Source organism: Sus scrofa, chromosome 6, assembly GCF_000003025.6.
Source record: "Sus scrofa isolate TJ Tabasco breed Duroc chromosome 6, Sscrofa11.1, whole genome shotgun sequence".
NCBI classification, from domain to species: Eukaryota; Metazoa; Chordata; class Mammalia; order Artiodactyla; family Suidae; genus Sus; species Sus scrofa.
The window spans coordinates 44,342,876-44,359,125 of record NC_010448.4 but is presented as its reverse complement, the minus strand read 5'-3'; the positions used below and the strand labels follow the sequence as shown (position 1 = coordinate 44,359,125).

The 16,250-nt window shown below is 40.2% G+C and overlaps 1 protein-coding gene across 5 annotated transcripts; it reads right to left on the bottom strand.

The window, feature by feature from the left end:
- Positions 1,351 to 13,718, bottom strand: ZNF181 (zinc finger protein 181). Of its 5 annotated transcripts, none has more exons than XM_021093316.1 (5): positions 13,474 to 13,718; positions 12,719 to 12,790; positions 7,746 to 7,866; positions 7,385 to 7,480; positions 1,351 to 6,377 (listed from the first exon to the last, which is right to left on the bottom strand). In XM_021093316.1, exons 2-5 carry the CDS (start codon positions 12,725 to 12,727, stop codon positions 4,891 to 4,893), a joined length of 1,713 nt encoding a protein of 570 aa, XP_020948975.1. In that variant the 5' UTR covers positions 12,728 to 12,790; positions 13,474 to 13,718; the 3' UTR covers positions 1,351 to 4,890.

The following is a 16,250-nucleotide window of genomic DNA, read 5'->3' as shown; positions in this document are numbered from 1 at the left end:
GCCATCGAGATGATTATGGCATTTACCTATGAATCCTGTGAGAGGATTAATACAAATAAGAAAAACATGCAGAGCAATTTACATGTTCCAGGCACTTTGCTGTTTGCCCTATGAATATATTCTCTTTAATTCTCACAACCACCTGCTAAAGTGAGAATTACTTTTTGTTTTGTTGCAAAAATCAAAGCTTGAGAAACTTTCCTAATGTTAATGGAAGGCAAGTGTCAGTATTAATTGTCTGATTCAAATCCAGGAATTTGGGTCCAGAGTTGGGAATATTTAATTGCTTGAATGCTGTGTAAGTGCACTGTATACAGCCCTGAAGCTCAGCTACTGCTGCTATCAATATTTTTTGTTACCACTATAATTTTTTCCTTATTCATCTTAAATGCCAGAGCTTACTTTCTGTGCCTCTCAAGCCATACAGCCTTGTCACTGTCTTTTATCAATGAAATAACAAGCATTTATTTCTTTCCTCTAACACAATTGCTTCCTGTTAAAAAGGCAGCGTCAGAGTCCCTGCTGTGGTGCAGTAGGTTAAGAATCCTACTGCAGCAGCTTGGGTCACTGCAGAGGTGTAGGATCAATCCCCAGCCTGGCACAGTGCATTAAAGGATCCAGCGTTGCTCAGCGAGGCTCAGATTCAATCCCTGGCCCTGGAACTGCCATATGCCACAAGTGCGCGGCCATTACAAAAAGAAAAAAGGAAAAAAAAAAAAAAAAAAAAGGCAGTGACCGACTCCCCTTTGGTGCCTGGTACAGAGCTAGTCTCTCAGGAAGTGCTCAGTGATGTGTGCTTTGGTTCTTTCAGGATCTTTACCAATGACTGCACAATTGTTTCTAATAACATCTGACTAGCCGATGGCTATTGAAGATACTCTTTCTAGGCATCGGCGACCTTCAATAACATGGCTGTCACCTCTCCTCAGGAACAGTGAGGGCAGTTGCACTAGCCCAGAGGACCTTGTACTGAGAGGTGATGCTGAAGTCCTTTAGGCTTCTGGTCTCACTAGAAGCCTCCCCTCTCCTCTAGGCAGGGACCTGAAGCCGCTTTCATTCTTTCTCCGAAACACATGTGTAAGGCACCCTCCTGCGGCCCTGCTGTGTTCTTGCCTCACTTTCTCCCATCCAGTGTCCTTTGTTTCCTCAAGAGTATTTTGTATAATAAGCATATTCGCTTGCAAGATGGCTCAAATACCAAAGGATTTATTGGAAGGAAATTGTGGAGTGGCTCGTAAGAACCTCCCCTCGCAATAACTGAAACAATAAATGAGTGACACGTGATTAGGAAGACCCACTAGAAGATGTGACATTTGAGACCAGAATGAAGCAGCCATGTGAAGACAATGATGAACATAATAGCTAATATTTATTTGAATGCTTTTGGGGTACCAGGCATTGTAAGCATTTTATACCAACTAACCCATTTAATCTTCATAATAATCCATAATATCACTTTACAGATGAAGAAACTGAGGCATGGTGCAGCCAAGTACTTTGTCCAAGGTCATGCAAGGCCAGTATACATGCAACTTGGATCTATATTCAGGTAACATGATTCCAGAGCCTGTGCTCTTCACACACACACACACACACACACACACACACACACACACACACACACACTGGAGCTTTTAAAGGGTATGGAGTGTGTCTTACAATTCTTATTTTTTGCTTTTCAGGGCTGCACCTGTGGCATATAGAAGTTCCCAGGTTAGGGATCAAATCAGAGCTGTAGCCACCAGCCTATGTCACAGCCACAGCAACAAGATCCAAGCCATGTCTGTGACCTATACCACAGCTCATGGCAACACTGGATCCTTAACCCACTGAGTGAGGCCAGGGATCGAACCCACATCCTCCTGGTTACTAGTCGGATTCACTTCCACTGCACCACAACGGGGAACTCCTGAAGTGTGTCTTATTTATTTGGCCCATAGTAGAAGCCTAAGAAATGGTTAGCAGACATGACTGAGCATGATTCTCCATCAGTGACATTATAACATTATCATGATCTCAGCTCAATATTTTACCATAGCAAGGAATATACTCTTACTGATTTATTAAAACCTTCAATATCTTTATTTAAATCTCTGGCTTTTCTTCTCCTATTTTGGTATCATTGTGAAGGCACTTTAAATCAAAAATTGTGAAACATTATCATGGGTATGCTCAAGCTTTTTAAATGAAAGGGATGGGTATTGGATGAATCCTCTCATAACAAAATAACAAGATGGCATAAAACTATGTATATAGAACACAAATAAAATCCAGGGGATTGGAATTCCCGTTGTAGCTCAGCAGGTTAAGAATCTGACTAGTATCCACGAGGATGGATGCAGGTTCAATCCCTGGTCTCACTGTGCTAAGGATCCAGCATTGCCGTGAGTTGCAGTGTAGCTCACAAGTGCAGATTCAGTGTTGTTGTGGCTGTGGCGTAGGCTGGCAGCTGCAGCTGATTCAATTCCTAGCCCAGGAACTTCCATATGCCACAGGTGTGGCCCTAAAAAGAAAAAAAAGAATCTGGGGGATTAAAGGACTACTTGAAAATCTCTGCAGTACCGGTGCTTGGGAGAGCAGAGGAGTACAGAGAATGAAAGAAAGATAAACCTACTGCCATTATCCCACAATCAAATATACGTGGCTAGTCTACCAATAATTACAACTATTTTTAATCCCTGTTTGATACTATTTCATGCTCCCTTAATTATAAAATTCCATAGAACATCAAAAATAAATCTCATAACTAAAAATAAATCCAAGGAAAGATAAATCTGTTTAATATTAAAAATTCACCATCCCATTTCAAACCCATTATTTCCAGTAAGAATTGCTATAAACTGTGTCACCTCTTGGCTTTCAGTTAAAATAGCACACGTACCAGAATAGAATATTTTGTCCAAAGTTGGAAACCCTGTCACTCATTCCACACCAGAACTATACCAGTAATATAATATTCCTTCTTAATTTATCTTATTTATAACTATCAAATGCCATAGAGAACATAATCTGAAACATAAACTATATAACTCACCTTTACTTGCCCAATTGTTTCCATACAATTCTAATCACTGATCTGTATTACCTTTTCATCACAAGCTAGGAAACTGTGGGGCCAGTGAGGGTATTCCATTTCTTACCTAAAACTTAAGACTATCTGAAGCTATCCCCCTTACAAACCATAATTATCTACCAAGGCTCAGTGTAGAAAACTAAAAACTCTCTTTAAATATTTCAAGAAGACATGTTGCATGAAATAAATGCCGCCAAAACTGGTAAGCAGGCTGGAGAAGTAATGAGAACAGTTCAGGACTATTAAATTCCAACTTTCCCAAACCTGTGACCAAGGGATGGGGAAATGACTGCTGCTATTACTAGCGATGCTGCCAGCAGTAATATCTCAAAGCCACAAAACCTGAAACTTGATAGTGGATTCTAGCTGCAGCAAACATGATAGAAGTTGCTTGTCTTTTTGCCTAGAATGACCCCCAAGAGTGCACATGCCTGCACACAGTTTATAATAGTTGTCCCCAGTATCCACAGGGGACTGATTCCAGGACCAACATACACCCTTATCCCCCCAGGGTACCAAAATCTGTAGGTGCACCAAGTTATCTACATAAAAGGCATAGTATTTGCTATAGCCTAGGAACTGCAGACTTTAAATCATCCCTAGATTACTGAGAATAACTATTACAATGTAAATAACTGCCTGTAGCAAGTTCAAATTTTTGCTTTTTAGAACTTTCTGGATAAAATCCTTTCAAAAGAAAATTTCCCACTGCGAGTGGTTGAATCTGCAGATACAGAATCTGCAGTTATCCACTGTAATTAGTATCTAACCTTTTAGAATCCAGATTAAAAAGCATATCCACCCTGCTGTAGTCCCTCACTGAAAGTGGTTTCTAGGTTATGTTCTCACAGCATTTGTAAAAATTAAAACACATTAATTAAGCCAACTGGAAATGGGCTGTGGATTATCCTCACCAAAATAGTGGCATTCTTTGTACAGAGATCAGGCCATTTTTTTCCCTAAGTTTGCTAGTCTCTCACCAAAGGCAATATAGGAAAGCTCATCTTAATTCTTCAAGAGGAAAGTAGTAAATTTTGTAAGAAATATCAGTGTGTCAAAGAGTTCAACATATACAGGGTTATTTTATTAGAAACCAAAAATTTTATTCACACCACTTTTTCTATTGCAACTTTAATTTTCAATTTTATAACATTTACTGGATCCACTGGGTGACTAAGTACCTTCACATGCCCACTAGTTAGAGATAATTTCTATGTAGGACTGAGTAAAATGCATGCTGCTACAACCATGATATATTCATGTACAATGTGCTTGTTTGCACTCCCGTAGAATTGTTTACAAATTAGCATCATTGCAAAGACACATAGTTCCTACTTCTTTCAGGCTGTTCTAGTATTAATCTTGTTATCTAACAAGCTAAGAATGCTTAGTGGACCCTTGGCTACATTTATTATGTAAGCTTCCTCTCCAGTGTGAGTTCTTTGATGTAGAATGAGGGATGTACTTTAACTGAAGGACCCCTCGTAATTTTTATACTCATGTTGCTTCTCTCCTGTGTTTAATGTTTCAAGATTCATAGCGCCTAATGTCTTTCCCATTTTAGTCACATGTAAAGGGTTTTTCTCCAGTGTGGATTTGCTTATGTCAATTAAGGGACTAATGCGAAAGGCTTTCCCACATTTATTGCCTTCATATAGTCTCTCCACAGTGTGAACTGTGATAGACAATAAGGCTTATATCATTGCTAAAGAACTTTCTCATATTCGTTACATTCATAAATTTTCTCCAGTAAAAATTTTCTGATGATGAATCAAAGAAGATATGAGGCTACAATATATTATGACAAATAACTGCATTTATACAATTTCTCTCTTATATGATCTTTCACATGTATAGTGATTCACATGGCCTACAGGCTTTTCCACACTTATTGTACTACTGGGTTTCTCTCCATTATGTACTCTCTGATGGGCAGTAAGATTTGAACCTTTGCTAAATGCTTTCCCACATTCATTACATTTATATGGCTTTTCTCCAGTATGAATTCTCTGATGTACAGTAAGGTTTGAACTACAGCTGAAGGTCTTCCCACATTTAACACATTCATAAGGTTTCTCTCCAGTATGAATTCTGTGATGTTGAAGGAGAGATGACCTATGACTGAAGGCTTTCCCACATATACTGCATTCATAAGGTTTCAATCTAGTGTGATTTCTCAAATGCATATTCAGTGATTCAGGCTGGTTGAAGGATTTCCTGCATTTTTGACATTCAAAAGGTTTTTCTTCAGTATGAATACTCTGATGCTGAGTAAGAAATGAAAGGCTGCTAAAGACTTTCAGACATTTGTTGCATTCAAATTGTTTCTCTATAGCATGAATTCTTTGATGTCTAGTAAGGTGTGAACTACAGCAAAAGGCTTTTCCACATTCACTACATTCATAAGGTTTCTCTCCAGTATGAATTTTCTGATGGTGAATGAGAGATGACCTGTGAATGAAGGCCTTCCCACATATTCGACATTCATAGAGTTTTTCTTGAGTATGAATTCTCAGATGTTCAATGAGATGTGAAACACGACTAAAAGCCTTTCTGCAATTCATACATTCATATGGTTTCTCTCCAGTGTGAGTGCTTTGATGATTAGTAAGTGATGAGACATGGCTAAAGGCCTTCCCACATTCGATACATTTGTAAGGTTTCTCTCCACTGTGACTTATTTGATGTCGAGTAAGGGATGAGCCATGGCTAAAAGTCTTCCCACATTCATGACATTCATAGGGTTTCTCTCCTGTATGAATTCTCCAGTGGCGATTAAGGATTGACTGCTTGCCAAAGGCTTTCCCACATTCACTACATGTATAGATTTTCTCTCTATTATAAGTCTGGTGAAGCGTAAGAGATTTGCTTTGGCTGAAGGCTGCCGCACTTTGACTGGAATTCAAAAGTTTCTTTCCACTATTGATACTCTCACTTTTTATAACTGAAATTGTTGGTGAGCTCTTCTTAAATATATCATGTTTATGTGACATCCCTTCAGCAGAAATTCTCTGTGGTTCAGAAAGAATAGACTTTAAATGGAAGATGCTTCTAAATGTATTGCATTTGTAAGCACTTTCCCCAGTGGGACTTCCTCTAAAGGTGAGGGTCACTGGTCTGAAATGTTCTACCTGATTTTCATGCTTCCCCTCCAACTTCTCTATATAATCCAAGTCCCTGTTAAAATTTGAAAATTCATGTCTTTGTTTTATAGTTTTTTCCATTATTACCATTTGGGGTGAATCTTCATCATAAATATCCTCTTTCACTGATAATTCTTTGTTTCCATGTCTTGATTCCCAATCTGTAATATATCAAGACAGCAAAATACTGCTTTTTCTGAACTTCTTAAAAATAAACTTCTATGGCAGAAATAAGAGAATTCAATAAAAAAAAAAAAAAAAAAAAAGAGTTGGCCTCCCTTCCCAAACCCCAAGAAAACACATAGCTCTGACTACTCTCATATATTCAGTGACTTTCTGAACAGAATTCAAATGGAGCCTAGAGAATACAAACAACTCACAAAGGCAGGAACAGAGTGTAATAGAAGAAATGGGTTAAATATAGGAAATCAGTATGTGGCGGGGGGAAAACAAAACTATCAGAAAGAAAATGCAGAAGGTATTCTGGACCCCAAGCCAACATTTTGTGCCTATACTCTGTGAAACACCACATTTTATCTCACGCAGCCTTGGTTCTCCAACCTTTGATTAATCTCAATCTACTGTCAGATTAGTATACTTAAAATGCAGAATTCATAGCACTGCATTAAACAGCCACAATGATAACAAAGTAATCTAAATACTCTTATGGCTCATAAAGGTTTAGTCTTTGTGAGATTATGTAGGATCTGGGTGAAATCATATTTACCAAAATTAGAAAATACTGTTCTTAGAAACCTTCTTACAAATCCCTTACTTCCTCTAGTACTTATGTTCATATTTGATCTCTGAAGTTCTGCCTTAGGGGAAAAGGGATTTTCTAATTGACAGCTTTGTTCGCCTAAAATCATTGATATGTTTTTCCTTAACTGGACTTAAAAAGAATAATTTGCCTTATTTCATTTCAAATAAATAACAATTTGGATTATTATGATAAAAACCTCCACTTTTTATTAGGTGACATGAATAATGTAGAAAGATAATAATATGGGATGGAGGAATAGTCATTTTGAAATCTAAGCTATGGATCCTTCAATTTTTGTTATATTTAGAATCTCTGATGATAGTATCCCTAAAATATCCTAAAATGCCTCCATACTTTATAACATTTCTAACAGAGACTTCTTTTGCCTGATTCACTAAGACTTACCTGGAAACAAACTTTTTGACAGTTTTTCCTCCACCATCCAAGGTTCTCTGCCATCCTCCAATAAAGCAATCACATATGGCTTAGGTATGGAAAGACCTGCTTGCAGGAAAAGTATAGAAAAACACTGTTTAAGCTATAGTCTTCACAGAGGAGAAACCATCATCAAAAAAAGGACCAAAGAAAGATGTGAAGGGTGTTCACTGAAACAGGAAGATAATCTTCAAGCAGGATACAAGAGAGCTATACATTTCCTTGGGAATATGAAACAAAAATTTAGCCATTTACTAAGGAGGATCTCTAGCAATTCAGAGCGGCAGAAGAAAGATCCCCCTCATTGGGGTGGAGGGAGAGATATGCTTACCTAGAGATACCAGGTTCTCATAATTCTGGACCATCACATCCTTGTACAAATCCCTCTGAGCAGAATCTAGCCATCCCCACTCTTCATGAGAGAAGTCTATGGCCACATCACTAAATGTCACCTGAAACAGCAAACATATTTAGGCTCAACCATAGCCCATGCCTCTTTGGTAACTGGTCAAGAGGTAAAATTACCCTGGTGTGGAAGAAAGGGAACAAGATTCAGCAATTGTGACAATAATCAGGAATCTGATCTAAGTCAAGAAGTAACTGGGAACAGAATTATAAAATTTTTTAAAATCAGCATTCAATGTTTGACAGCATATAGTCAAGTGTTTAGTTGTGTTTTTTATAGCTTACATGACAGTTAAGCAATAAAGCGTGATGATCCACTAAGGTTCAAAAAAAAAGAAGAATACAATAGGTTCAGAAAAAAAGACATCTTTAGGAGTTCCCATTATGGCTCAGCAGGTTACAAACCTAACTAGTATCCAGGAGGATGTGGGCTGATCCCTGACCTCGCTCAGTGAGTTAAGGATCCAGCATTGTCATGAGCTGTGGTGTAGGTTGCAGATGCAGCTGGGATCCTGAGTTGCTGTGGCTGTGGTGTAGGATGGCAGTTTCAGCTCTGATTCAACCCCTAGACTGGGAACTTCCATAGGCCATAGGTGCAGCCCTAAAAAGAAAAAAAAAAAAAGAAAAAAAAGACATCTTTACATTAAAGACAGACATAAACAATTTATAAACAAAAAGCAAAAGCATTTATGGTACATTATTAAGCTGCATATTCATAGTCTATAGTTAAAATAATTTGAGCCCCCTGGGCAAGAAGACTGAAGGGTGGTTTCATGCCATAGATAGTCCTTGAATAGAACAATGGAAAAAAAAAAGGGAAATAGATTTCTTCCCAAAAGTATCCATTCATGGTATTATTTAAAATACCAAAACTTTAGAAAAAGTTTAAATGTTCAATAATAGCTTAATGGGGAGTTCCCGTCGTGGCATAGTGGTTAATAAATCCGACTAGGAACCATGAGGTTGTGGGTTCAATCCCTGGCCTTGCTCAGTGGGTTAAGGATCCCGCGTTGCTGTGGCTGTGGTGTAGGCCAGCCGCTACAGCTCTGATTCGACCCCTAGCCTGGGAACCTCCATATGCTGCAGGAACGGCTCTAGAAAGAGGCAAAAAGACACACATACACACACACACACACACAGCTTAACTGTTCTTCAAATTAAAATATATGCAAAAAATGTACATATTTAAAATGGCATTATTACTACCTTTCATTGGTGAAATAGACATTGTTTGGCTATTGTAAATTTTTCACTCCAAGTGTGGATTCAATATTGTATTACTTAATTTGGATAGTCTACACATAATGCTCACCAGTGACATTGGTCGTTGTCATTTTTTTTTTTTTTTTTTTTTTTTGTCTTTTTGTCTTTTTTTTTGTCTTTTTTTGTCTTTTTCCCGCCAGAGCCACAGCAACGCGGGATCCGAGCCGCGTCTGCAACCTACACCACAGCTCAGGGCAACACCGGATCCTTTAACCCACTGCACTGGGCCAGGGATCAAGCCAGTCTTTGGTTTTAAAGAGAGAATTTACCTTTTTCAAGTATTGGGGAAATTAATTAAAAATCAAATTTACCAAGCAGAAAATCCTCTCCGCAATGTAGAAAAAAGAAGTTTTAGTACTGAATGAGCATTAATCTGACTATAACGCATTTCACAGGTAATCACTAAAGAGACTGCAAAGAAATTTTACCCTTTTATAAAGTAACGCAGACACAATCCATTACACGTTTTCAAAATAAATGACAACTTGTCCTTAAGAGGACTTGATAGCATCATTTGCCACACATCTAAATTCACCTGGTAATTGGGGTAGCCATCTGTGTTAACTGCCTTGACCCCAAAGAAAAATGAAACTTCTTTTATCTTTACAACAAGCAGGTAGTTAGAATTTGGAGCCAGGAGCCTAGGTTAAATCCCCACACAAACAGGGAGATAGGAATGCATCTTCTTTCACATTTTCACTTCAAAGAGATGGCTCCAAGGCTCTTAAGAAAGACTTTACTGCTCTGTAAAATTGGCAGAGCCTAATTTAGCTTTGAAAAAGACTTACAAACATCTCAAAGGGACTGGATATACAATTACCGGTTTTTCTAAAGGAAACACTTCTAAGAAAAGGGAGAGGGAGAAGTTCTCCATTTTGTCACCAGGGAAAACTCTTTTCTCAATTTATATTTACTCTTACCCAGGTATTAGGGTTATGCTAACCTTATCATATGAACTGAGAAAATTTCCATCCTTTCCTATTTTCACAGTGGTTTTTAAATGTTTGGCTTTTATAACTCCCACCTGATAAACCAAATTTTTTAAAAAATCAACGTTATAGGAGTTCCCATTGTGGTACAGCCAGTTAAGGATCTGGCACTGTCTTTGCAGCAGCTCAGATCACTGCTGAAGGCTCGGGTTTGATCCCCAGCCCAGTGCTGTGGCAGAGGTTACAGATGCAGCTCAGATTTGATCTCTGGCCCAGGAACTTCCATATGTCATGGGTGGGGCCGGAAAAAAAAAAAAAAGGACATTAATTGCATAAAATACTATGTTTTATTCTACCAATGCAAAGATATTTCATATTCTAAGTTTTGATATTAATGAATATCATTGTATCAACAGTCTGAGGAAGAAACCCTACATAATCTCACTAATAGATACTCTTTGCCCTTTATTTAAATCAGGGATTCTCGGCCTTGGCACTACTTACATTTTAAGGCTAGTTAATTTTTTTTATTGTGAGGCGCTGTCCTGTGCATTTTAGGAAGTTTAGGAACATCCCTAGCCTCTACCATTTAGATGCTGATAGCAACTCCCCTTGCCCCCTGGGTTATAAACAACCAAAAACATCTCTGGATATTATCAATTGTCCCCTATGGGTGTTGTTGAAATTTGGTCTCTGTCTGCCAGTGCCGAATTGAAACACAAGAGTTTTGAGAAAAGGATGAAAAAATAGCTTTATTGCTTTGCCAGGCAAATGTCATAAAGACTGTGCCACCCCGTGCCCCCTTGGAAAGAACTGTGAGGAGTTTTATAATAAAAAGGAGAAAAACAGGTTTTCAGATAGGAATCAGGATTGGGATAAACATGCATTCTTCTTTCTTTGGGGGAATCTTAAACCACTGAGTGAGGCCAGGGATGGAACACGCAACCTCATGATTCCTAGTCGGATTCATTTCCACTGTGCCACGACAGGAATTCCCTCCAGTTTTTACTTTTATTTTATTTTTATTTTTTATTTATTTATTTATATTTTTTTGGTCTTTTTGCCATTTCTTGGGCCGCTCCCGCGGCACATGGAGGTTCCCAGGCTCCAATTGGAGCTGTAGCTGCCAGCCTACGCCAGAGCCACAGCAACGCGGGTTCCGAGCTGCGTCTGTGACCTACACCACAGCTCATGGCAACGCCGGATCCTTAACCCACTGAGCAAGGCCAGGGATCGAACCCTCAACCTCATGGTTCCTAGTCAGATTCGTTAACCACTGCGCCACGACGGGAACTCCCAGTTTTTACTTTAAAAAAAAAAGTTTTTAAAATTCTAATTATCTAATATCCCCAAGAAACAGGCTTTGCCCAGCACTCTGACTCTGCATATCCACCCCATGCCTTCTGTGCAGGCCTCACTTCTACCCCATGATTCTGCACTATGATTTTTTTTTTTTTTTTCCTTTTTCAGCTGCACTCACTGCATATGGAAGTTCCCAGGCCAGGGGTCAAATCCAAGTCGCAGCTCTGATCTACACCACAGCCGTGGCAACACTGGATCTTTAACCCACTTCACCAGAGTGGGAATTCCCTGCCCCCGCCATTTTTTACCACTCCTTCTCTCAAAAACTATAAGTATCTGTTTTATGACAGATAACACTCCAAATACTGAAGATGAAACAGTCAACAAAAAAGAAAAAATATCCCTTCCACTGGGAGGGGACAAACAATGAGCAAATGCACATACTAAACATACAGTGTATCAGCTAGTGAGTGATAAATGCTATGAAAAACAACACAGTTCTAGAGGAGTGGAAGTGATAGTCAAGAGAAGGCAACTGCAATTTAAAACAGATGTTCAGGGAAGCTTTATCAAGAAAGTAACCACTGAGCAAGGATACAAAGGAGGTAAGAATGCAAGTTCTTCTAGGGAAAAAAATAGTCCAAGCAGATGGTACAGCAACTTCCAAGGCCTGGAGGTAGCAGCCATCAGGGAACAAAGAGACAGAGAAGAAAGATGAGATCAGAGAAACAATAAGAGAGCCTAGCTGTACAAAGATTTTTACGCCACCATACAACTCTGACTTCTATTCTAAGTTTGGGCCACTGAAGAGTTTTAAGCTAAGGAATGACAGCAGTATTGAGAAGAGACTGAAGAAAGTCAAGGGCAGAAGCAAGGAATCCAATAAGGTGACTACTGCAATAATCTAGGTACTTGGACTAGGGTGGCAGCGGTGGTGGCAGTCATTGAGTAACCAGTGGTCAGACTGTGTAGATATTCTGTGTATATTTTAGATCCAACTAGTGTCTGAATGACAGTTATAAGAGAAAGGGAGGTATCAAGGATGACTCCAAACATTTGACTTGAACAGCTGAAAGGACTGATATATACCATTAACTGAGACCACAGGATACAGTTTCGACCACCGTAAAGCAAATAATCTAACCTTTCAAACTTGAATTTTAAATTGTTTAAAAAAAAAAGTTTTGCCCAAGACTCTTCAGAGAGAAAACTGGTAGAAAAGAGGGGCACTGAGAGAAGACAGTACTTTGTAGTTCTGTGGATTCCATCCTTCCCTATAATGAAAGGAATCATAGATCCAGTCCCGAAATGGACTTTGTGAGATGGGATCTGGTAGGAGACACAGAGCACTCAAGAGTCCTGATAACAAGATGTTTCAGGAACATTTGAGGACACATCAACTTACCTGAAACATGACTGCAAATTCCAAGTCAACACAGTCCTCTTTCCAGGCTCTCTTCTTACAGCAGGTCAGTGCCTGAGAAGGCAGATCAAGAACAGGAAAAAGCAGTCATGAAGTATTACGCTTATCTTGCAGTTCTGGACATGCTTCCATGGAAAAATCACACTGGGAACCACTTTCCAGGGCTCCAACCTTTCCCTGAATTAACAGGGTGTTCTTTGGTACACGTTCTATCTGCGTGTAAATCAACTATTATACACAAAAGTGAAGGACGCATAAAACAACAGTAATAATAACATTAAATAAGAGCTCGTTCGATTTTCACTACTATGCAGGGTGGGCACTGACATTATTCCAGATTTCTTGTTTTAAATGATGAGAAAACAAACTCGGCCATATAGAAACAATTTGTTCAAGGTTTACACGTTGGATTAAAAAAAAACTGTAGATGGCGATTTCTTTCACTTTCCCATTTCCTTCTCACAACAGCTCCAAGAGGTAAGCGCCTTCCCTCCTCCCCTTTCACAAGGCAGGACACAGAGGCCCAGAGAAGCTGGGGAGGGGGGGTCTGCCTGGGCTCACACCGCGAGGCAGACTCGGAGACCAGTATGGTCGTGGCAGCCGTGCCCAAAGCCGGGGAGGCGTGAGGCCGAGGCCCGCGGGCCGCCCTTCCCGGATCCACACTTGCCTGACTGCTCGGCTGACCTCACTGGCCCGGAAGCGGGATGCGACCGTCCTGAGCCGGCACCTCCGCGTACCTGACTCTCCCGGTCGCTGCGAGCGGACAATGGCGGACCGCCTCGCTGGACCGGCACAGCCCAGAGTCCTCCCTGATTCCAGGACGGAGAACTCCGCTGCAGGGCAGACCAAGGGCAAAGCCCACAGCCGGGATGCACTTGTCAGACTCCTCCGCGTCAGGGACAAAAGTTGCCTTTGCCTCATATGGTCGCCTACGGAAAAACCACACTTCCCAGAAGGCTCCGCGGCCGCGCGATCTCGACGCACCGCGAGATCCCCGGCCTGGGCTTTGTGGAAAATACCCGGCCCTCCTGAAAGGGGGCTTGCGGGGCGGTCCGCGAGAAACATCCGCGAAGTACCGAGAGGGCAACAGTCTTCTCTGGCGAAGTCCGCTTCCCAGAACCAACGGCAGCCGTCTGCTTGCGTTGTGAGGACAGTGGCGCCTGGACCGCGAAACTACGCTTCCCAGAAAATTATGGGGCCGTTAAACGTCTTTTGGGTCTTTTGTCTGCTCGCACCGGGCAAAGGGAGACTTGTTCGTGCAGGACAAGAACTGGCCTCTACCAGCGGAAAGGCTCCTCTCTTCCAAAGTCCTGCTGCCACACTGTCCTGCTCGTATAGGCCTTGAATATTTGGCTCCCACTTGCCGAGGACTGTATTTCCCAAAATACCCTGTGCCCGGGCTGACAGTAATTGTCCGCGGACCAACCATACTTCTGGGAAGTTCCTGCTGCAGGCCGTCTCCAGGACACTGATTGCTGTCTGATGTGTGTTCCATGTCCTCGAAGGACTCAAGAATATCGGACTTGAGTGAGGGCTTTGAGAACAAAGACCCTCAATTCTGGGAAGAACCACACCTATGACCCTCCGCAGTCCCCGGAGCGCTTAGTCTCTGAGTTTGCCCAGCCCACCCACTCGGGCGCTGGGCAAAGGTGTGTCAAAGACCAGAGCAGTCTACTGTTGGTGTAAATTTGTGTTGTTGCCTTCACTTTCATTTTTTTAAAATTACAATTGTACTTATTTTTAAAAATTATAAGTAGTATCATTATGAAATATGTCAAGTGCTTATATGCAATAAGATTTCACCAGGCAGGAGTTTCTGTCATGGCTCAGCAGAAAGGAATCTGACTAGTACCCATGAGGACGCAGGTTGGATCCCTGGCCTCTCCCACTGGGTTAAGGATCCAGCTTTACCGTGAGCTGTAGGTCACAAACGTGGCTGGGATCCTACTTTGCCCTGACTGTGGTGTAGCCCAGCAGCTACAGGTCAGATTTGACCCCTAGCCTGGGAATCTCCATATGCAGCGAGTGCAGCCCTAAAAAGACCCAAAAAAAAAAAAAGATTCACCAGGCAATGTTTTCACCTTGGTATATTGTCACTGTGTTACTTAGTCCCTATAGCAGCAGTAGTTTTTCAAAGCATTGTGGCATCAGCCGGATTCTTCATAAGTCTTGGACCTGTAAACGAGGAAAGATTTGCCAATACAAATATATTCCCACTTATGTCTTTATTAGACAATGACTTTTTTTCAAAGTTGTACCAATTTTGCACTCCTACCATAGTTAATAGTTATTTGATTTGACAACTATTAGTGCCAGTATTTGATTTTTGTGAAACTTTCAAATTTTGCCAATCTGCTAGGTGTCACATTGTGACTCATTGTGGCTTAAGTGTGCATTTCTTTTATTGTTAATAAGATTGAGAATCTTTTCATGTGTCTGTTGGCTTTAGTATTTCCTTCTATGAGAATTGTACATCTCTTGGTCAATGTTCTTTTAGAAGAATGACCTTTTTAATACTAAAATACAAGTTACACACACACACAAATGCAAGATTTTAAAGGGAGACACAAAAACTAGGACATTAGAATTTTTCGCCTTAGAATTCCAGGCATTGAACTGGATTCAGTAACCAAATACATTTTCTACAATTTTGCATGTTTCTGGGTGTCAAATTTTTTTTATTTTTCTCCTGCTTGGGATTTGTTAAGCAGTTTTGAAATCTATGAAGTGGCATCTTCCTGTGCTCAACAATTTTTCTTCTCCATATATTTACCTATGTTCATTCTTTCTCCTCTTGTGAACTCCAATTAGTTGTAAGGTAGGTCTTTCCACTCTGTCCTGTGTAATTTCCATCTTTCAGCCTGTGTATTTGCTATGTGGTTGATTTGTTCTTATCTAACATTCAAAATTATCTTCCCAGGGGATTTTTTTTTTAATTTTCCATTTTTCAAAGATTTTTGTAGTATGGTAGGCACAGTTGATTCATAATATGCATCTGCTAATACCAATAACTGAAGATCTTATGAATCTTTATAAATTTTTATTCTTTACTCAGTTTTCTTTCCTTTTTTCGTTGATTATCTTCATGTGCCATTCTGTCTTTGAAAAGAGATTTCACTGGGCTCCCCAATATCCTTGAATGAAAGTGCCTTTGCTTTCTAGAGATTATGTAATTTTATTTTCAGACAAGATCTGAAAGCACTTTAGTGTAAATTTAAGACATAAAGTCCCTGCTCAGTCCTTCCACAAAATCTTACATTGGAATCTTCATTGTTGCTGCTTTTCTTCTTGTAAGAATTTGAAGGCTTCCCATTATGAGTCCTCATATTTGGGACAGAAATTAAGTTCATGGGGAAGGGGGTTAACTTAAAGGACTAAATGTGACTGGGGCAGAGGCGAGAACTTCAAATGGAGGACTAGTTCTTCTGTTTCGATAGCTATTTATGGCCAGTGCTTAAGGAACATTACTTCAAAAGCAGAACAGCTAACACGTGAGTGCACCATGATTTGCACT